This window comes from Fulmarus glacialis, unplaced genomic scaffold (genome assembly GCF_000690835.1).
Source record: "Fulmarus glacialis isolate BGI_N327 unplaced genomic scaffold, ASM69083v1 scaffold1485, whole genome shotgun sequence".
In the NCBI taxonomy this organism is placed as follows: Eukaryota; Metazoa; Chordata; class Aves; order Procellariiformes; family Procellariidae; genus Fulmarus; species Fulmarus glacialis.
Genome location: NW_009210931.1, coordinates 23,167 through 42,816, shown reverse-complemented (window position 1 = coordinate 42,816; position 19,650 = coordinate 23,167). Strand labels below are relative to the sequence as shown.

General features: G+C 44.1%; 1 protein-coding gene across 1 annotated transcript; it reads left to right on the top strand.

Annotated features, from left to right (window-relative positions):
- The first annotated feature begins 1,050 nt into the window (after nucleotides 1-1,050).
- AREL1 (apoptosis resistant E3 ubiquitin protein ligase 1) lies at nucleotides 1,051-18,208 on the top strand. Its single transcript, XM_009577310.1, has 19 exons — nucleotides 1,051-1,306; nucleotides 2,495-2,554; nucleotides 3,212-3,438; nucleotides 5,108-5,345; nucleotides 6,334-6,503; nucleotides 6,582-6,762; nucleotides 7,492-7,739; nucleotides 10,962-11,039; nucleotides 11,548-11,689; nucleotides 12,097-12,218; nucleotides 13,984-14,059; nucleotides 14,435-14,544; nucleotides 15,066-15,245; nucleotides 15,404-15,529; nucleotides 15,729-15,858; nucleotides 15,940-15,998; nucleotides 16,187-16,276; nucleotides 17,253-17,428; nucleotides 17,616-18,208. Exons 2-19 carry the CDS (start codon nucleotides 2,539-2,541, stop codon nucleotides 17,716-17,718), a joined length of 2,472 nt encoding a protein of 823 aa, XP_009575605.1. The 5' UTR covers nucleotides 1,051-1,306; nucleotides 2,495-2,538; the 3' UTR covers nucleotides 17,719-18,208.
- Nucleotides 18,209-19,650: the final 1,442 nt, after the last annotated feature.

The window sequence follows — 19,650 nt, the reverse complement described above, 5'->3', positions numbered from 1 at the left end:
ATTCTTAATGCACAGAGAGATGAATTTAGAAACCTGAAGCTTCATTTAGGAGGAGAATGAGAACTTGTGCCCTGGGGACTGCAACGTTGTTTGCTCAAGCAGAGGAAAGAAGAAAATAGCTAAGTGGGTGGGATTTTCCTTGAGATGTGGGGGAGGAAAAGACAGCAAGAGTCTGGCTGCTTCTGCAGCACAATCAAAAAGCTCTGCACGGACTTACCTGTCCGTTTTCAGATGAGTTAGAAAGCTTAGTGGAAGTGTGCAAAGGCAGCCAGATCTGTATAATTATTGGGGTAATCATATAGAGGGATAGAAGGAAATAGTACACATCTGAAGAGGAAGGTAGATGCAGGGGGAGTAAGGAGGAAGTGGCAGCTGAGGCGGTGGTATGGCAGGCAGGAGGAGCACATCACTTACATCCCCGGAAGAGGTGACTCTCTTTACAGACAGCTGCTGTGGTGAGCCTGGGTCTGTTCATTTCATTCTCATTGCTTTATATAATCCGTGTTCTGAATGAGTAGATACTGACTGTGTAGGCTCTGTGGCTTTTCTTCTGGCACATGTCCTGGTTTTTGTGGGCTGCATCAATCCTTGCTGTTAGATTTTTGGTTTTTTTCATCTCAATCCTGACAGTAAACTGTAATTTAGTGTATAGTGCTGCTGAAACTGAAATGCCTTATGAGGATACCGCTTTCCTGAATACCTAAAACAACGGCATCAAAAAAAGCTATCTAGTTTGCTTTGGAGTCCATGAACTTTCAAAGATTGTGTTTTGTTTTGCTTTGGTTTTTTTTTGTTAGGCTTGACTATAAATAGCCCTCTAGATCAGGGCAAAATCAGAGATTGTGACAGGTGGAGGTTGAGGATATGGTGAAGCCTGGCACCTCATTGACAGTGATGCCTTTATAGCACCTCTCGTATGGATTTGACATCTAGTGATACTCTTGCATCTTACACCTCTTACGTATTTCTACTTGCGACATTTGTCCACATCAATGGAGAGATCTAACTTTTCTCTCTCCTTTTCTTCCTTTTCTTCCTTTTCCAGGGAAGCTAGCAAACGACAGGCTACAGGGAGCAGCATTGCAGCACAACGCTTTTCAACAAAGAGGAAGAAATTGCTGTGCTCAGGTCATCACCTTTCAGCAGTGATTCTGTGATGCAAGTTCCAGGAGTTTCTCTTTCTGTGACAATTTTCTCTATGGCCTCTTCTTGCTGACGTTTGCCCCAGTGTTGGGCACAAAGAGGAAGGATGCTGAAGAATGGGTACCCCCCTTTTGGCTTTTAGAACATGGACACTTGTGTAAAGGTATGTGATTGCTCTTTGGTTGGAGGGATGGAATATCTGTAGAGGCCAGCAAAGGGGATTTGCTGGGCTGGAAAGTCATAGTTATTATTGGGGGGAAATACCTAATTTAAGCTTTCTGCATGCTGATGTCCATTGCTGCTGCTGCTGTTGAGATGACTGATGAATAACTCCCCTTTTGTGTGTGTTTAAAAAAAAAAAAAAGAAAAAAAAAAAGCAGCTTGAATGCACAATGTAGCTTCTCACTAACTGAATAGTGACATGGCAAGCTATATTGTATGCATTAGTATATGTCCAATTGTTTGTCTAATTGTCACACATGTTCCTTGCTGCTGCTCTTGTTCCATCTGTCAGCTGTGTCTTATCAACCAAACAGCATGTTGTCGTTCTGGGTGTCGTCTTTTTACTACATGTTTGTGTAGCACTCCTCTCAGTGAGAACTTGATTCTAGATTGGTGTCTCTAAAATTTGCTGTAATCTTAATAAGTGTACAAAACCAAGGTTTTAGCTCATGTGTTGATTAGTGAGAGTTTCAGCGGAGGGGCTCCACTTTGCAGAAGTGAGTAGGAAAATACAGATGGACTGTTTTCTAGTTGCATTCATACTTTCTGTAGTAGAGTTACAGGGCAAGAAAAGGATTCAGCTCTGTCCTAGAAAGATTTTCTTTGTTCTGAACAAATGGGGATGGTCTTGTCTGCAACCTTTTTATTCCACAGCTTTTTCTTCCAAGGTTGCTGGTTGAGGGTCAGCTTCTGTCCATTTTGGTGGTGGTTCTGTGATGTGCTTTCATGGCAGACTAGAAGTTAATTTTGTGACTTGCAGAAGCAAGTAGGTGTGAGAGTTTAGATGAGCGGCTTTCGGCTGCTGCTGTTGAAGTTGGTGATCCCGCAAAAAGTAGCTCCTTCTGGCAGTACCCAGAGCCTGCTCTCACTGGTTTCTGAGGATAATATATTGTCCTTCTTTTAGATACCTGAATCTGAATGGGAATCTGTGATGGAGGGAGAACCGTTCCTTGTAGCATGCTGTGCTGTTTGCATATTTCACAGTCTTACGGAATAATGCGTTAGGGATGTCCTTGGAGAGGAAGATAGATGATTGATAGGTATTTGTCTGAGGAATCATAGATTAAATTTAGGCCAATGTGTGTGAGGAAGAGTCATTGGACTGGACTTGGCCTATTTTGTGTTCTAGATGCAGCTGTGATCCTCGGCTGTGTGTCTCACCGAAGGGACCTGATGTTTTACATTATTGGTAAGTGAAGGAAAGGCTGCCACTGTATTTGTTGACCTCTCCATAGGCTTTAGAAGGTTTCTTGAAAGCCTCTGCTTTCATGTTAGTTCAGAGTCTACCTAACAAACATGAAGTGACTGTCACCTGGTACTGTGCCCTCCACCTGGCAGACTTGCCTCGCCACCATTCTTCTTGTTCCTAAAATCCTTCCATTGACCTCATTCCTAAGCCATCCCCTTACTTTTTCTTTCGAGGACTAGTGCAGGGTTGTTGCCTCTGTGATGCTTCTTAATCCAGTCTTAATGTGATGTGAAGGGTTGTGTGGTTATATGACTGTTTCCCTTAAAGGAATATCTGTAGTTCTAATCTACAACTCAAAGGGAATTCCATGCTTCTGTTGGGATGTCTGCTAGCCATACCTGAGACTCTGTACCACCTTTACCTATTTCCTCAGTTTGCAGTTATTTGCAGAGTTTTAAGGGACTTGTTATTCTCTAACCTTACTTGTAGCATAACACACACCATAAATGTTCTCACAATAGCTTCTGCCTTAAACACCTAATTTGCAATTGAGTAGAATGTCATTAATAAAAGGCAACTTGGGCTTATGCAGAGGGGATTTTGGTGCCTGACTCAGCCATGGTGCTGCAACCACCCTTTGTTCTCTCCTTGCTGCAGGTGGGATCACGGTATCTGTGGTAGCTTTCTTCTTCACCATTAAGTTCCTCTTTGAGCTTGCCGCACGTATAGTCAGCTTCCTTCAGCATGAGGACCGGGAACGTCGAGGGGAGCGAACTATATATGACTACGTGCGAGGCAACTACCTGGATCCCCGGTCCTGCAAAATCTCCTGGGATTGGAAGGACCCCTATGAGGTGGGCCATAGCATGGCCTTCCGAGTGCATGTAAGGGAATATTTCTGTTTCCATGCAGCTTTGGGGGCAGGAACAGAGGTCTGAGTTAGGGATGGGCTCTTCAAATGTTTTTTGTTGCGGCCAAGCTGGATGTAACTTAGGAGTAGGAAAGCTATCTGTTTGTCTTCGGCTGCCTGTAACTGTGTTGCAGAACTCTGTAAGTGCATATCTGAGGTTTGCACTCCTTAAAATCTTATCTCCCTCTCTTTAGAATCCTCTGAAGAGCCAGAGGAGACCAGGCTTGTCCTATCTACTGCTTCCTTTACTGGGAAGTGAGTGGGCTGAGCCTTGCCTTCAACAGACTTGGTGCTATCTTTTGGTTGTGCAGCTGAAGTTGGGAGCGTGGGAGTGGGCATTTTACTAACCCAAGATCTGTAAAGCTTCATGGCCGCTCCCTGTTCCTCCAAAATTGAGTGTTATTCTGTCTGACCTGGAAAAGCCTGCCAAGGACTCTTGTTTCCCTCCAATCCCAAAAGGCCAAGTCTAGGGGAATGGAATGAGTATACAAATAAGATGGGTGAGGGGCCTTAATGCTGAGAGTTTGGAGCTATGTGGAGAAAGTTTGAACAGGATTTGCTGGGCTTATGTGCCCACCTTTCTGCCCCACCTTCCCCACTCAGAAGGGTATCAAAATAAGAAGGGTTCAGTTAGGTTGCTGGGCCCATCCCTCTCAGGAAGGCGAGGAAAACCCTTCTGCTTGAGGGTGAGTGAGGAGTTCTAACTCCAGGGCAGGCAGTGAAAGAGCTGAGGGAAAAGGGACTTGTTCTATTCCTGCTATTTAAATTTATTCCCCTCACCTTACTGACTCTCACTCATGGCAGCTCCAGTAATGTGCCCTTCCGCTTCATGCTTGTCTCCCATTTGCTTAGCCCTTTATTCATCAACAGTAGCTGTTGCATGCACTGGTTTCTCTCACCGACAGTCAAGATGCATACTACTTCAGGCCCCATGCCCTCCCTTATTTAGAAACAGGGAATAATAGTAACCTATGACTACAGGCTGACTGCAGATGGCAGGCAGGATCTGGCCCACAAGCTGCTGGCTCTTGAAGAGCCATGCATATAGGATTTCAAGGTGTAATTCTTTCCTTGTAAGGAAGTACCGGTTGAGGTATGTTACCTTCTAAAATTGTCCAGCAGATCACTTCTGTGATTGAGCTGCCTGTGATTTTATCTAACACGTTGTTTTCATGCTGATGCTTCTTATCAGTACAGACTGGGTCAGCTCCTTAGGTCAGCATCTTCTCCACACTGTTTTCTCTAACAAATTGGTGAGAGTTTTTCCAGAGCTTAGCTGTACAAGTGGACAAGATCTGCTTGTTTCTCTGAAAGGGTGTGGCTTTGCTTTTTTTCTTTCAGTAGTGGGTTCTCTTGGTTTCTGTTCTGATATTGCACTAACAGTGCAGAGAAGTAGTGCCTAGAGGCATGTTCTTTTCAGGGCACTCATTTGAATCCCAGCACAAGAGAGAATGAGGTTGTTCAATGCCCACTTGTGCCCTGTTCACTTGGGAGAACACAGCCTGTGTGACAGAGCTGGCTGTTAATTTTTTTTCCTTTGCTGAGGTGGGGTTCTTGCCCTTGTTTCCCCAAGGCAACTTGCTTTCTGTTCCTCTGTGCACTGCGTATTTTTGCTGACCTGGACTTTTCCATTTCCCATGCAGTTATTCTATAAAAATGGGCAACCCTTCCCTGCTCACCGGCCTGTGGGGCTGCGAGTTCACATCTGCCATGTGGAGCTAGCAATTGATATTCCTGTAACCCAGGAAGTTCTTCAGGAGCCTAATTCCAATGTGGTGAAAGTGGCCTTCACTGTGCGCAGGGCTGGGAGATACGAGATCACTGTAAAACTCGGTGGCTTGAATGTGGCCTACAGCCCCTACTACAAAGTGTTCCAGCCAGGTAAGGTCTAAGTGGCCCTGTAGTGATTCAAAGTAGATTTGGAGCTATTGGAGGCAGTTAGGTAAATGTGTTTCCAGCTAAAATAGGTAGGTGACAGGGAAAGGGTTACCCTTCACCATTTTCCTTTTGCCATGTGTAGATCTTGGCAATAGTCCCAAGACTAAAACATGCTTGTGACTACCAGTATGTGACAAAAAAGAAACCGCCTTACAGAATAAGTCATTAGTGCTGCTTAAACTCCCTAACCACTGTGTCATGTTCTCCATTTCGTAGCAAATTCTTCATGATCCAACTAGTAGTCAGAGAATGCCTTTTGTGAAAGTATGGAGTTATTTGTATCCGAATTGGAAACGCTGTCATGATTTGATTCTTTTCCTCTTTTGAATACCCTACTCTATTCCTTTAAGCTCCTGGAGCAGTTGCTACCTTTGATTATACACTTCTTTAAAAACATTTCCTTTTTATCTATTTTAAATTTGTTTCCTTTGCTTTTGTTTTTTGACTCAATCTGCATCTTTTCTATTTCATATACATGTTCCTTGAAAGTACCTCCATTCCATTGCATTGTGAATAGATAGAAAGCTTGCTAAGATACCCCTTCAGAAAGAGGAAGCTCATATTTAACTCAGATACCCTCCAGGCTAAAGTTTGGCAAGCTGAATTTGCAGGTTTCCTTGGATGTCAGCCAATTTGTACTTTGTATCTGCAGTGGGAGCAAGTTCTTGAAGGTTAGAATGGAGGAAAGAGCATTCTTTAGAGGGCTAGTAACTGGGTTTGCTTTATCAGTATTACATTTCTGACCCAAGGCAAACCCTGTGCACCACGCCATGTATTTCAGAGCTCAGATATTTTGTTTTTTGAATGTAGGACATAGAATGTGTTTAGATTTGATCCATTTTCAAGGGTATTTTGCCCCTAGTTGCTTCTCCTTTGCTCTTTGTAGCTTCACCTTGGAATTTGTTTGACTCTAAGCTGTTGTCTGCTTCAGGGATGGTGGTTCCCTCCAAAACCAAAATTGTCTGCCATTTCTCCACTCTGGTGCTGACCTGTGGGCAGCAGCACACTCTGCAGATAGTTCCCAGAGATGAGTATGACAATCCCACCAGCAATTCTGTGTCCCTGATAGATGAGCACAATTACAGCCTCTCCATCCATGAGGTGAGTGCAACCCCATCCCTTGCTTCTTGACTTCAGGTGAGCTAGAGAGCCCCCTTTATTAATGTGTTTTCTGTTTAGCTGGGTCCTCAAGAAGAAGAGAGCTCTGATGTTGTGTTTGAGAAGTCTGTGGTGTCCAATCGGCAGACTTGCGAAGTGTTCTTCAGACTCACCTTGCACTGTAGGGGGTGTTTCCACGCCTGCATCTCCTACCAGAACCAGCCCATAAGCAATGGTGATTTTGACATCATTGTTCTAAGTGGTGAGTCAAGAGCTACTCAGTGTTCATTCTCCAGGTGTCCTCTTACAAGATGCTTTGCACACTCATGTAGCAGAGCGAAATGTGGCTTCCCTGCAGGCTAGCCATGCTTAATTGCTCAAGGAGTGGCTATTCATTTAAAAATGCTAAGGTAAATTAATTTGCTGCTGACAAGGGAGATCTGTGAAGGCTGATACTCTCTGTTCCATCAGCAGATAAAAGAACGTGTGTGTTTTCACCTATCTCAGGAGGTTTACCTCTGAAATTAGGCAATTTTTATTACTTGGTGGTACTTGGCATCTGAGCCATACTGTAAGTGAGCCAGTCATGTATTGTATGTTAAGCTACATGGATGAAGAACACTGCATGTAACCTATGTGCTTTTTTACAATTTTATAATTCCTGGTTTCTTCAGGAGTGAGCCAGTCTGCAATGTGGCTGTCACATGGCTATATCTTCAGGCTGGTGCTCTGAGACAGAGGTTCTGTATGCCTTTTTTCTTGAACCAGTCACTGTCTGAAGCCAGGACAGACAAACTGCTGTCTTGAAATCTTTTCATCCCACTCCTGGGTTCCCTTTATCAGAGTTTCACTTGATCAGGTTTTCCTTTGGATGTGTAGCCTTTTCTTTAAAATCATAGTAACTAATTTGGTGGTGGTCTGCGGATTCTTTACTTTTTGATTCTGGTCTCCATTAAGATGTACACGACTCTTTTATATCTATTTCCCTCAGAGAATGAAAAGAACATTGTAGAACGCAATGTGTCCACCTCAGGTGTCAGTATTTACTTTGAAGCCTACCTTTACGATGCTCCTAGTTATACCAACACTCAGTGGCAACTTCCACCAACGCACCTGAGCTCCTCCCAACGCCGTCCTTCTACTGCAACTGAGGATGAGGATGAAGATTCTCCCTCTGACAGCCAAACGCCTGAGAAAGTGAAGAAACCTAAAAAAGTGTACTGCTATGTGTCACCTAAGGTAGATATCACAAAGTTACCACTCTTGAGTGCATGTTTAAACTACACTGCAACTGAAGAGCTTCCTTGTGGCCTGTATCTTAGCTCCAGATTTAGGTGCCTCAGATTTGGTTAAAAAAGGTTTGCCAAAGGCTGGACAGCAAACGAGGAGCTCATGACTGAGAATAATGTTAAAATGCTCCTTGAAGTTTTAGGACTCCATGTGTCTTTTTAGGTCTGATCCAAAGCCTACTGGGAATTTTCTCACTGATTGTTCAACAGATATTCTGTTTGCCTTTCCTTTGCTCTGGTCAGGTCAGACCTGCGGTTCCCTTTTTCAGGTTCCAATACCTGTAGATTGGAACTTAGGGGAAGACACTTCTCAGATTTTATGTCTTTGTCCTGTTTCTTTAATGTTTTAGGGAAAAGAAAAGGAAAAAAATGGTCAGAGGACAAAGGGTAAATGTATAAATAGAAGAAACAGGATCCAAGCAAGTCAAGAGAAACTACGAATTCTCTTATAGTAAGAATATGTTAACAGAAACTATTACCCCTTATTATTGCATTCAGGGAAACTAGAAAGAAAATTCCACTAAATCTACTAATAAATGTAAATTCACTTTGACAATATCCACCTGAGGGTGTTAAGAGAGCTGGCTGACATCATTGCGAGGCCACTCTCCATAATATTTGAGAAGTCATGGAGATCTGGGGACATCCCAGAAGACTGGAAGAAGGCTAATGTCACTCCCATCTACAAGAAGGGCTTAAAGGAGGATCCAGTAAATTATAGGCCCATCAGTCTTACTTCAGTCCCTGGGAAAGTTATGGAACGAATCCTCCTGGGGGCTATCACAAGTCAAATGAAGCAAGTGATTGGAAAAAGCTAGCACGGATTCACCAAGGGCAAATTGTGCTTGATAAACCTACAACAAAGTAACCTGCTTGGTTGATGTGGGGCGAGCGGTGGACATTGTCTACCTGGATTTCTCCAAGGCTTTCGATACAGTTTCCCACAGCCTCCTCCTAGAAAAACTGATGTGTTGTGGTCTAGAGAAGTGGTCTGTGTGATGTGTGGGTAACTGGCTGATGGGCCGCACCCAGAAGGTGGTGGTAAATAGCTCCTTTTCAAACTGGCATCCTGTCACAAGTGGAGTCCCCCAGGAGTTGATATTGGGCCCAACGCTGTTTAATATCTTCATAAGTGGTCTGGATGATGGGATCAAGTGTACCCTGATGAAGTTTGCTGATGATACCAAACTGAGTGGGGAATTAGGTGCTTCGGAAGGGAGAGCAACCCTGCAGGAAGACCTGGATAGGCTGGAAGAGTGGGCTAACAAGAACCTTAGGAAGTTCAACAAAGACAAATGTAAGATCTTGCACCTGGGAAGTCGTAATCCAGGAGTGCAGCACAAGCTGGGATCTACCCGTCTGGGGACCTGCGGGTCCTGGTGGACAAAAAGCTCAATATGAGTGGACAGTGTGCTGCTGCAGCAAAGAAAGCCAACAGGATGCTGGGTTGCATCAACAAGGGCATCACCAGCAGAGATAAAGAAGTCATTGTCCCACTCTACTCAGCGCTTGTCAGGCCACACTTGGAATACTGTGTTCAGTTTTAGTCCCTGCTGTACAAAAAAGATGTGGACGGGCTAGAGAGTGTCCAGAGAATGGCCCCAAAGATGATCAAAGGACTGGGAAGCCTGCCATATGAGGAAAGGCTGAGAGAGCTGGGTTTGCTCAGTCTTGAGAAAAGAAGGCTTAGGGGAGACCTTATCACCATGTTCCAGTATTTAAAGGGTGACTACAAAGAAGATGGAGACTCCCTTTTTACAAAGAGTCACATGGAAAAGACGAGGGGTAATGGGTACAGGTTAATCCTGGGGAGATTCCGACTGGACACAAGAGGAAAATTTTTCACAATGAGAACAATCAGTCATTGGAATAATCTCCTCAGGGAAGTGGTGGATTCCCCAACATTGGACACTTTTAAGATTTGACTGGACAGGGTGCTAGGCCATCTTGTCTAGACCGTGCTTTTGCCAAGAAAGGTTGGACCAGATGATCCTTGAGGTCCTTTCCAACCTGTTGTTCTATGATTCTGTGATTAATCTATCGATCTGAATGCATTCTGAAAAATGCAGTGATAAAGATCAAAGTGAAAGACTAATCCAGGAAGTGCTTTCCTGACAAAGAGAGAAAGAGGGCTGTGAAACAGTTATAGGATGGAGGGTGTTGCTAGAGATTTCTAAATCTGTGCTGCATGCGGCTCTAAGAACTGACTTAGGGAATGGGTGCTGGGTCCTCATGAGCTCAGGATCCTTTCATCCTTGGGGTATCGTTCTGGACTTTTGTACTCTTTTCTATTGCATTATCTGGTAAAGGAGATCACCAGAAGTGATCTCCTTTGGGTACTGTTGCAGGCTCCCTTTAGGTGCCAAAGTTATTAATGTGATTCTGATGCTTGCATAATTGTATCCCTGGATATCTCTATATATACCTAGAGCATCTGTCCTGTACAGTAGATAACTCTTACAATGCTGTTATTTCTTTAAGAGGTTGCTGTTCATATTTGCTTTGTTTCTGGAGAAATGCTGCTCGTCATTGCCAGTCACTGCAGCTAGAACAGGCGTGTGCAGGAAATGGTTTTGTGTTTTGTCTAAAGATGCTAAAATTTCATCTTAGCTTGCTCTCCAGAGGCGGCAGTTCCAAGTTAGTAGTTATTTGTTATGGCAGAAATACACTGAGAAGAAATTTCTGCAAGTCTCCTGGATTTAGCAATTGCAAGTGCTTTTTAAAAATTGTTTTAAATTGTTGTGAAAATTAGGGTGTAGCAGCAATAGTTCTGTTAGGCAGTGTGACTTTTTCCGAAACCTTTTTGTCAATGCATTACAATCTTGTCCTGAATTCAGCCTATCGAGTGTACTTAATGTTACCTTCCAATTAGACTGGTGATGTTCTGCTGAACACAGTGGCTTACTGCTGTAAAATCTGTGTCATGCTGGTATCCCACATGCTTCATAAATGCATGCAGTAAAGTCTTACGGACAAGCTGCTTACAGTTCTGTACAGATTTAAAGGTTTTTATGTATTGTGCCGAGGAAGATGTCAGCAAATGTTGCAGAAACATGTCCCTGGGGTTGGAGGGAGGTCTGGCCTTATGGATCTGTCTTGTGCCTCATGTTTCAGGGACAACCCTTAACAGATGTGTGACCTTTCATATTTTCTTTTCCTTGTGGTTACTCAGCAATTCTCAGTGAAAGAATTCTACCTGAAGATCATTCCATGGCGCCTTTTCACCTTTAGAGTATGTCCTGGCACAAAGGTGGGCCTCTTTCCATGTAGCTGTCACTGTACCTCCATGTTATTAGCTTGTGGTCCTTGTGATGACAGTCTGATTTTTGCTTTTGGAGAGAAGGGCTGCCACCCACAGAGCAATATTTTGTTGTGTAAAATTCAGACTTCGGAATTCCCTCTCAGTGCCTAAATTCGGCTAGTATTTATGAAAAAAGGAGCTAGTTGTATCACTCCTTCCTGCCTTTTGTTCCAGTACTAGGCAAAAATCTTGATTTCTTTTGCATTTCTCTTGTTTATTTTCCTCATAACTGTGCTAAAATGCTGTGATTTTATCCACTGAAGCCCCTAGGCTAGGATATGAGGTTTGAAGCAGCCTCCTAACGGGAGTCCAGGTGTTTGAAATAGTGTTCTTTTGACTGCATCTGCATGGGTGAGCAGAGAAAGCCTTAGAGCACAAGTGGTGTTGCTCTGTCTACTGAACACGCTGTGCCTTCTGCGTGATGGGTTTACCCTTTCTTGCATCTTTTTGCTGCTAGTTTTCATACCTTGGTCCTGATCCTGTGCACAAGTTACTGACACTGGTGGTGGATGATGGGATCCAACCCCCTGTGGAGCTCAGCTGCAAGGAGAGGAACATCTTGGCAGCCACTTTCATTCGCTCTCTGCATAAAAACATAGGTAAAGGGGCAGTGAGGTGGGTACAGTAGTCAGGAAGTTAGCACTTGAGTCTGCGGGTTTCCCTTGGGAATGGAGATTGTCAGCACTGAATGACCTCTGATCAGAACTCCGATTCCTGGATTCTCATGTTCTGTTCCTGTTGGTGCTTCCAATGAATGTATTTCATCATGCCAGCTGTTCCTTTTCAGTTTGGCTTTTCTGTCAGGCTCTTTGAATGTGCACCTGTGAGTATCTGAATGTCAGCAAGACTAACTGCAAACTGCCTTTAGAGTTCTGTTTCCAAACTTTGCTGTAATAAACTCATCTTTGGGCTGTAAAGCTGACCTGTGCAGTTAATCTTAGGAATGCTTTCTAGATGTTCAAGGTGTTCACAGCTCAGGCCTGACTGAAACTGTCACTGTTCTCAGGAGGCTCGGAGACCTTCCAGGACAAAGTGAACTTCTTTCAGCGAGAGCTACGTCAGGTGCATATGAAAAGACCTCATTCGAAGGTCACACTGAAGGTCAGCCGTCACTGTCTGCTGGAGTCGGTGAGTGTACAGGTCACTTCAGTTAAGCCCAATGCTTCCTCCATCCTTTTTCTTCTGCTCGCTGCCTAAAGAAATCCAAACTGGCATGTGCTAGGGCAACCACGCTAAGAATGATCAGTCCTTCTGTTTCAAGACAGATGCTAGTAGACAGCTTGAGACGGGGAAAAAGAAAAAAAAAAAAATCTCAAGGTAGCTCCTCTGTGTTCAGGTTTGGTATTGTGTGGGATGCTGTGTTCCTTCTCTATAGCCAGTAAGATCAGATCAATTTCTTAGGTAGTTAGGAAACTTCAGCTCTGATAAATTTTTAAGGAACTTGTCGCAGAGTAAATCAAGCCGTGAGAGATGTCTAGGGTAAACGCACGCATAGCCTGTAAAAGCAGGAAATCTGCTGGTGCTATTCTGTCCCCACTTTACATTGGAACCTGAGGCCCTAAGAGAGATTGTCTACCTGGACCAGATTTGGGAGCAGAACCTAGAGCTCCTAAGTCTGTATCTACTGTTTTTCTGGTACAGAGCCATTCAGTGAGATAAGCTGTCAAGTCAGGTATTACTGAGCTGCGTGCATGAAACTCTTGCATCAACAGGCTTCTAGTAGTGGTTCAGTGTGATGATAAAATATTCTGTAGAATCCTAGAGTTAAGTCTTCACCGAAGCTGACCTGAGATGATGTGTTTCTAAAATCGAACTTAAGAAAGAGTCATTCGTATAATACAGTTCTTAACTGACATTCTAAATATTATGTACACAGGACAGGCAGTTATCCTCACTTATTGTTTCCACATGTGTCTCACAACAATAATGTTATAAAGATGGAAAAGAACATTTCTGGGGAGAGCAGGAGTGGCTGGGATTTCCCTTGATTTACACTCAGTAAATCTGTGTTTTGGAATATTTTCTGCACGTATGAGCTTGCAGTGTTCACGAGATTATGTTTCGGTTAATAGCTTGCTACAAAATGACTTCACTTCTAAACAGTATTTCCATGACTATTTTTTCCTGCGATTTTGGAAACTCGTGCACTGTCATGAGCACTGGTGTTACAGCCTAGTAAGACAAATTAAGAGCCTTAATAGTAATAAATGTAAGCTTTAGTGTCCGAGGTTGACAGGCACAATGAATGTGCCCAATGGTAGCCTAGAGGTGTGACTAGTGTCATGCTCTAACCTATTTGAAGATAAGCTAAGCCAAAGCTACCTGTATGACTGAGGACTGCTGTGTAGCTTTTTTAATTCTCTTTAACTGGAATCCAGAATCAGGACACAGGAAGTTCTAGGCACTTGAGATATTTTGTTACTTTTTTGCATCGTGACTTGCTTTAAGTATGAACTCAGTGAGCCCTTCAAGCTATTTCCTAATGTTCTCTGAAACGTTCCTTTTTTTAAATCTAACTCGTGGGCTGACAGTGCTTTTACAGACATTGCTCCTTCCCACAGGCATTTTAATACTTTAAACAATACTGTACTGCAGCCTTGAGAGGGATACACCTGTGCTGTGCTAAGACCTTACACTGGTTTTAAGATGAGCTGTATTTACGTGGATAATGTGTCTCATAATAGAAAATGAGGAATTGGCTTCTGTGGCTTTGGACAAACAAGAATTAGACCTTAGGAGTTCCTAATTCTCAGTTTTATACTTTAGAGTACTAGACTGTTTCTTGGTTTTTGTGTTGCTTAAATTGCCCATCCACGTGTGCAGAATTGGTTATGGGGTGCCAAGCAGTAACAGCTCATGCTATTTTCTTTTTTTTTTTTTTTTTTTTTTTCAGTCTTTTAAAGCAACACGAAATTTTTCTGTTTCTGACTGGAGCAAAAACTTTGAAGTGATTTTTCAGGATGAAGAAGGTGAGTTATCCTGTGAATATATTTGAGGAGGAAGTGAAAGGAATGATGGTGAAGTAGTTTTAGTCTGAAATTCTGGTTTCTTGTAGTATGTCTATCCTTTGTGGCTTTCCAGCCCTTTCACTTTCTCACAGATGTTAGTGAACTGTCCTGCTGGTGCTATTCTGTCCCTACTTTACATAGGGACCTGAGGCCCAAATAAGAAATATTGGGACTAGGTTTGGGAGCAGACCCCAGAGTTCTGGAGTCCCTGTCTACTGCTTTTTTACTATGGAGCTGTTCACTGCGATGAGCTCTCATGTCGTGTAATACTGAGCAGCATGCATGAAACTCTTGAATTGATGACCCATGGATGACCAAGCTTGTTTTATCTTGTAGCTCTGGACTGGGGAGGTCCACGCAGAGAGTGGTTTGAGCTCATCTGTAAGGCATTATTTGATACCACCAATCAACTCTTTACCCGCTTTAGTGATAACAACCAGGCCTTGGTGAGTCTGCAGTTCCTATGCTGAATGCACAGAACTGTGTGCATTGACATGCTGCTGGTTAAATAACGCTAAATTCATTTAGTGGTGTGCAACCTTAATCATTCTTTAGCTTGCCTGCACAGTCACTTCCAGTGCTTTTCTTAAAGCTTTGCTTAATGATCTTAACCCATTGAAGTGTCAAAGAACTGGCTGGATGAACAGCAGAGGGTGGCCAGTCAGCAGGCAAGGCTGGATTTCTGGGCAAGAGGAGGTGGCATCAGAGTGTCCAGAGGTTTTGTTGTGTCTGAGTGTTTCAGGATTAATTTCTGCTCTCATACAGCTTCTGGCCTGTGCATGTGAAACATTTTGTATTCTTCCTAGGCAGGCTCAGGCATTTTATTTCTATTGCTTGGCTTTGAGAATATTACACTAAAGCTCCTGGGGCAGCCCGAGAGATGCAGTGACTTGAACTGGTCCCATACTTGCTATTTGTGCTAGTCTTGTCTGGTACTTGGATGTCTCATTTTGCTTCCTCTTCGCAGGTGCATCCAAATCCAGGGCGTCCCACATATTTACGACTCAAAGTGTATGAATTTGCAGGTCGCCTAGTAGGAAAGTGTCTTTATGAATCATCTCTGGGAGGTGCTTACAAACAACTGGTTCGAGCTCGCTTCACTCGATCCTTCCTGGCTCAGATCATAGGACTTCGTATGCATTACAAGGTAAAGCTTCCCAGCTTTGTCTGAAGCCTGTATTGGTCTGGGGAGAGGTTGAATATTGGTGTAGTAGAAGCAGATCCAGAGTCCTGGTTAACAGTGTATGGGTGTTTTTTTTTTTTTTCCTTCCCTCCATGTCCCTGCCTTCTTTTTCTTTCACACAGTATTTTGAAACAGATGACCCAGAATTCTATAAATCCAAAGTTTGTTTCATACTGAACAATGATGTGAGTGAGATGGATCTGGTCTTTGCTGAAGAGAAGTATAGCAAAACAGGACAACTGGAGAAGGTGAGGGAGGCAGTTCCTGAAGGCGGGACAGTTTAACCCCTTTTGCCTGTAGCAGGGGAGGCAGAGCACTCTGCTATGTGCCCCAGAAAATTGAGCTTACTCTGGGCAGTAGCTCCTTGCTTGGGTTTATTCTGGTTGGGAGTTCAGGTTTGTGGAATGCTGCTGGTCACACTCACATCAAGTGTTCTCCTTTTTTCAGGTGGTGGAACTGGTGACAGGAGGGGCTCAAGTGCCAGTGACCAATGAAAACAAAATCTTGTATCTGAATCTGCTTGCGCAGTACAGGCTGGCCAATCAGGTTAGGGAGGAGGTGGATCACTTCCTGAAAGGTAACATGCTGTCTGCTCCCCGCTCCTTTCTGCCTTTATGTCCCAGTGGATAGCACTTGCTCCTCTTCTCTTCTCTTCCAGGTCTTAATGAGTTAGTTCCTGAGAACCTTCTGGCTATTTTTGATGAGAATGAGCTTGAGGTAATTGCTGCCTCCCTAAGTATCTCTATCCTTACTTCCCCTCCCCTTTGACAAATGAAGCGCTTTCTGGATCTGGAATAAAGCCAAAATGTTTTTTCTCTAAGCATTTTAAACATTACTGATTTGTTCAGTAGCTGTTGCCTTGTTTCCTGGGCTCCTGACTTTGACTACAGTCTCTTGCCTTTCAGTTGCTTATGTGCGGTACTGGAGATATCAGTGTCTGTGACTTCAAGGCACATGCTGTAGTGGTAGGAGGATCTTGGCACTTCCGTGAGAAGGTAAATGAAAGGGTTTCTCCCTCCTGCTTGCTGAAACCAGTTATCCCAATTACAGCAGAAGACAACTTAAACTGGGAACAGATTTCTTGGTTGGAAATTAGGCTTCCAGAAGGACAAACTGGAAGATTTGGGTGTCAGGAGTAGGACTGCACGCATTATGAAATAATGTTTCTCCCTAGAGATATCCTTCAGCCTGGCTGACTAGAGATGATGCTTAATCAGTTACCAGCAGGAAAAAATCAGCAGCAGTGGTCTTTTTAAGAAAATCCAACCAAGCACTAGAGAATCAGGAGGAATTGGTGGGAATTATTGGTACTGAAGATGTTCATGGTGATATACTTGTCTCTAAGGGATGCTTGAAGATAATGATTGCAGCCCATGTGGAGTGTTTGGAATTCAGTGCTGTGGTAAAGACTACTGGTGTAGTAGCCTAAATTTGTACCCTGTAATTGCTCCCATCCCTCCCTGCCTTTCCCAGTGGGAGCGGTATGGGAATGGTAGCAGCTTCATTAGAAAAACAATGGAAGCTGCCAAAACACCCAAGATGAAAAGAGATTGGGAGTACAAGCTTCTAGCTGTAAACACTGGGATGGTTCCAGCTTCCTGCAAAAGTACCAGAGGATGTGAAAAAGCAAAAGATTTGCATAGTGCAAGAAGCAAATGAGCTTCTGCATTGTAAACCTACCTCATTGCCTATGCAGTATTTCTAAAAATAAAATCCCTGTGGGGAGAGCAGAAGCCTTTCTGCTTTCAGGGAAAGGACTGGTGGGAGGTAGTAGTGTGGGACATCTCTTAACTGATAAGAAGAAACTATGTAATACTTGCCTCTATGTGTCACCCTGGTAAAACAAAAAAATTCTGACTATTAGTAGAGCACTTGCTTGCAAGGGCAATTGACTGATCTTCTTGCAACTTGCTTATATGCTTATTTGGTTTGCTTGGCTGACTTGGCTTTACCTTTCCCGTTTCCTAACAGGTCATGAGGTGGTTTTGGACCGTGGTCTCCAGTTTCACGCAGGAAGAGCTGGCCAGGCTCTTGCAGTTCACAACTGGTTCCTCCCAGCTGCCCCCAGGAGGGTTTGCTGCACTCTGTCCATCTTTCCAGATCATTGCAGCTCCAACTCACAATACTTTGCCGACAGCCCACACTTGGCAAGTATACTGCGGTGGTATGACTTTCTGCGTTGTACTTTTGGGAATGACACCAGCTAGTTGTGGTGGGCAAGCAGTGTATAACATGTAATGTGTGTGATGCTTGTGTCAATCTGTCTAAAAGCAGCTGATGGGGATGTTCCCCTCTCAGATCTAGTCTGAATGGAATTTTTCTTTTGTTTTACAGTTTTAACCAGCTGTGCCTCCCTACTTATGACTCCTATGAAGAAGTGCACAAGATGCTGCAGCTAGCTATCAGCGAGGGTTGTGAGGGCTTTGGCATGCTGTGATTTCCCCTTCCCAGGAGACCACTTGGCCTCCTGGCTCTTCGTGGCAAGACCCAGGTTCAATCCTCTGTTTGTTCTCCTTTCCTTCACGTGGGCAATGGTGGCAGAGCAAAGACTCCAGGTAAAGGAATTTGTCATCCAGAAGACGTGGCCTTTCCGTATCCCAAATATATCATCAAGAGCTCATCTTTTCCCTTTCCCTCGTTCTCCCTTTGGTTCAATGTGAAACAGCAAAGGGACTGTGATGCATTCATCAAGGAGATAATATTGCACTTGATTTCCCTGCACCCTGTACACCCATCCTTCTGTGAGAAGATGAAGTTCATAAGCAGAAGTTACAGTGAGGAGATCTGCTGAACTGCCGTTATCATAGCTCTCGGGGAGGAAGAGGGAAGACCAGCATGGGGCTCTGCTGGAAACCTGACTCACAGGAAGCCTTAGTAACTTTCCACGTCTTGGCTCAGCTCCCCCAGTGATGCTCCCTGATAGCTCATCTAACTCTGACTCATGAAGAGTATAGGATTGTCCATGCTTTCAGCACCTGACCCAGAAGGGTTTCTGATTCTCCTTCTCCATCTTGCTCTGGATGCTGCTGTTGCCTGGGCCACAGAGAAAAATGGGCAGTATCCATTGGAGGGAGTAACCCAATGGGGAGAAGAATCTCATCGGAGCACGAGTGCTGGCCCTGACAGTGATCCTGTACTACCTCCACCAGGGTCCAGCAGCAGAAGCATCCTTCTCTGGCAGTGGCTGGTGATGAGCCTCTGCAAATGAACTGGAAGAGGAGTTTCTCCTCCATTGAATGTTTCTGACAGTTGATGTTGCACAGGAAGCTGTCCCATGCCCTTGCCTTCTTTTCCCTTCCTCAGGAGAGAGAGTATGGGCATGAGCGTGATCCCTCAATGCTGAGCACCAATGCCTATCCCACATTCACCTTCAGGGTATGTATTTTATGTAGTAACAGTGACAGGTCAGTAAGCAGCTACAGTGTGCACTGGGCTTACATTTGTTGTTGGGGTGACGGTACTGGGCAGAACGTGGTACCTCCACCCCGGCATCCCACAGGGTCTTGGCTTCTACCTCTATCGTGCAGCAGCCTGAGGCTTCTCTTTCTCCACTGCATTTCAGGAAGAGTTTCCAGAGGGGTGCTGGTGCCTGGAGAGCAGCTGGCTTTCTGTCCTCCCAATCTTCCTACTTTCTTTCTTCAGCTCTGCTTTCCTCCTGTTCTATTCAGTGCTGCTGGCTTTCCAGCACAAAATGTTAACTAGAACTTCGCTCAAGTGATCACTCAACAGCCTGCACTCACCATTGTCTGGCTTGTGGGGAGAGGAGTGGGCAAATCAGCATGAGAAATAAGCTTATGATTGGGGTGTGTTGTTGCTGGCAGTCCATTCAGCGCTTCCTAGGGAAATAAGGGGAATCTGGGGATCTTGATGAGTTCTTCAGTGAAGCAAAATTCAAGATCTTTAAGTTCTCAATAGTTCCTTAGACTGTTCAAGTCAGGAGTCAAAGGCATGCAGGAGTCAAAGTGTGAGAAACCTGCATTGCTACTGCCTGCAATGTAAGCTTTCACTGGATTATGGAATGGCTGGATTTCTTCCAGAATGGAGTCTCAGACTGGCATCCCTGAGCTAATTTTAGAACACTGTGTTAGATAAAAAGTTGCATCACCCTCTTCAGCCCCCTTCTGCTGTCCTCAAGCTGATCCGGGCAGACTTCTGCACAGTATGGATATTTTAAGATAACTCTGTGTGCTGTTCCACTATAGCTTAGTTGAATTGACTGGGAATTTGGGGGAAACATTCTACATCTAGTTTTTAAGGCAGCATCTTAGCCATTCTTGGGCTGAGTGTGTTACTTCTGTACAGAAAAAAATAAGCCATTTTGGTGCCAAAAAGCAGCCAGCTGAGCATTGAGACTACTCAGGGGGATTTC

Bases quoted from the DNA above. Each gene is read 5' to 3' on its own strand.
- AREL1 (XM_009577310.1), top strand. The intron at 15,246-15,403 runs GTAAAGCTTCCC...TCTTTCACACAG, and splicing joins GACTTCGTATGCATTACAAG to TATTTTGAAACAGATGACCC. The intron at 17,429-17,615 runs GCAAGTATACTG...TTTGTTTTACAG, and splicing joins TTGCCGACAGCCCACACTTG to TTTTAACCAGCTGTGCCTCC.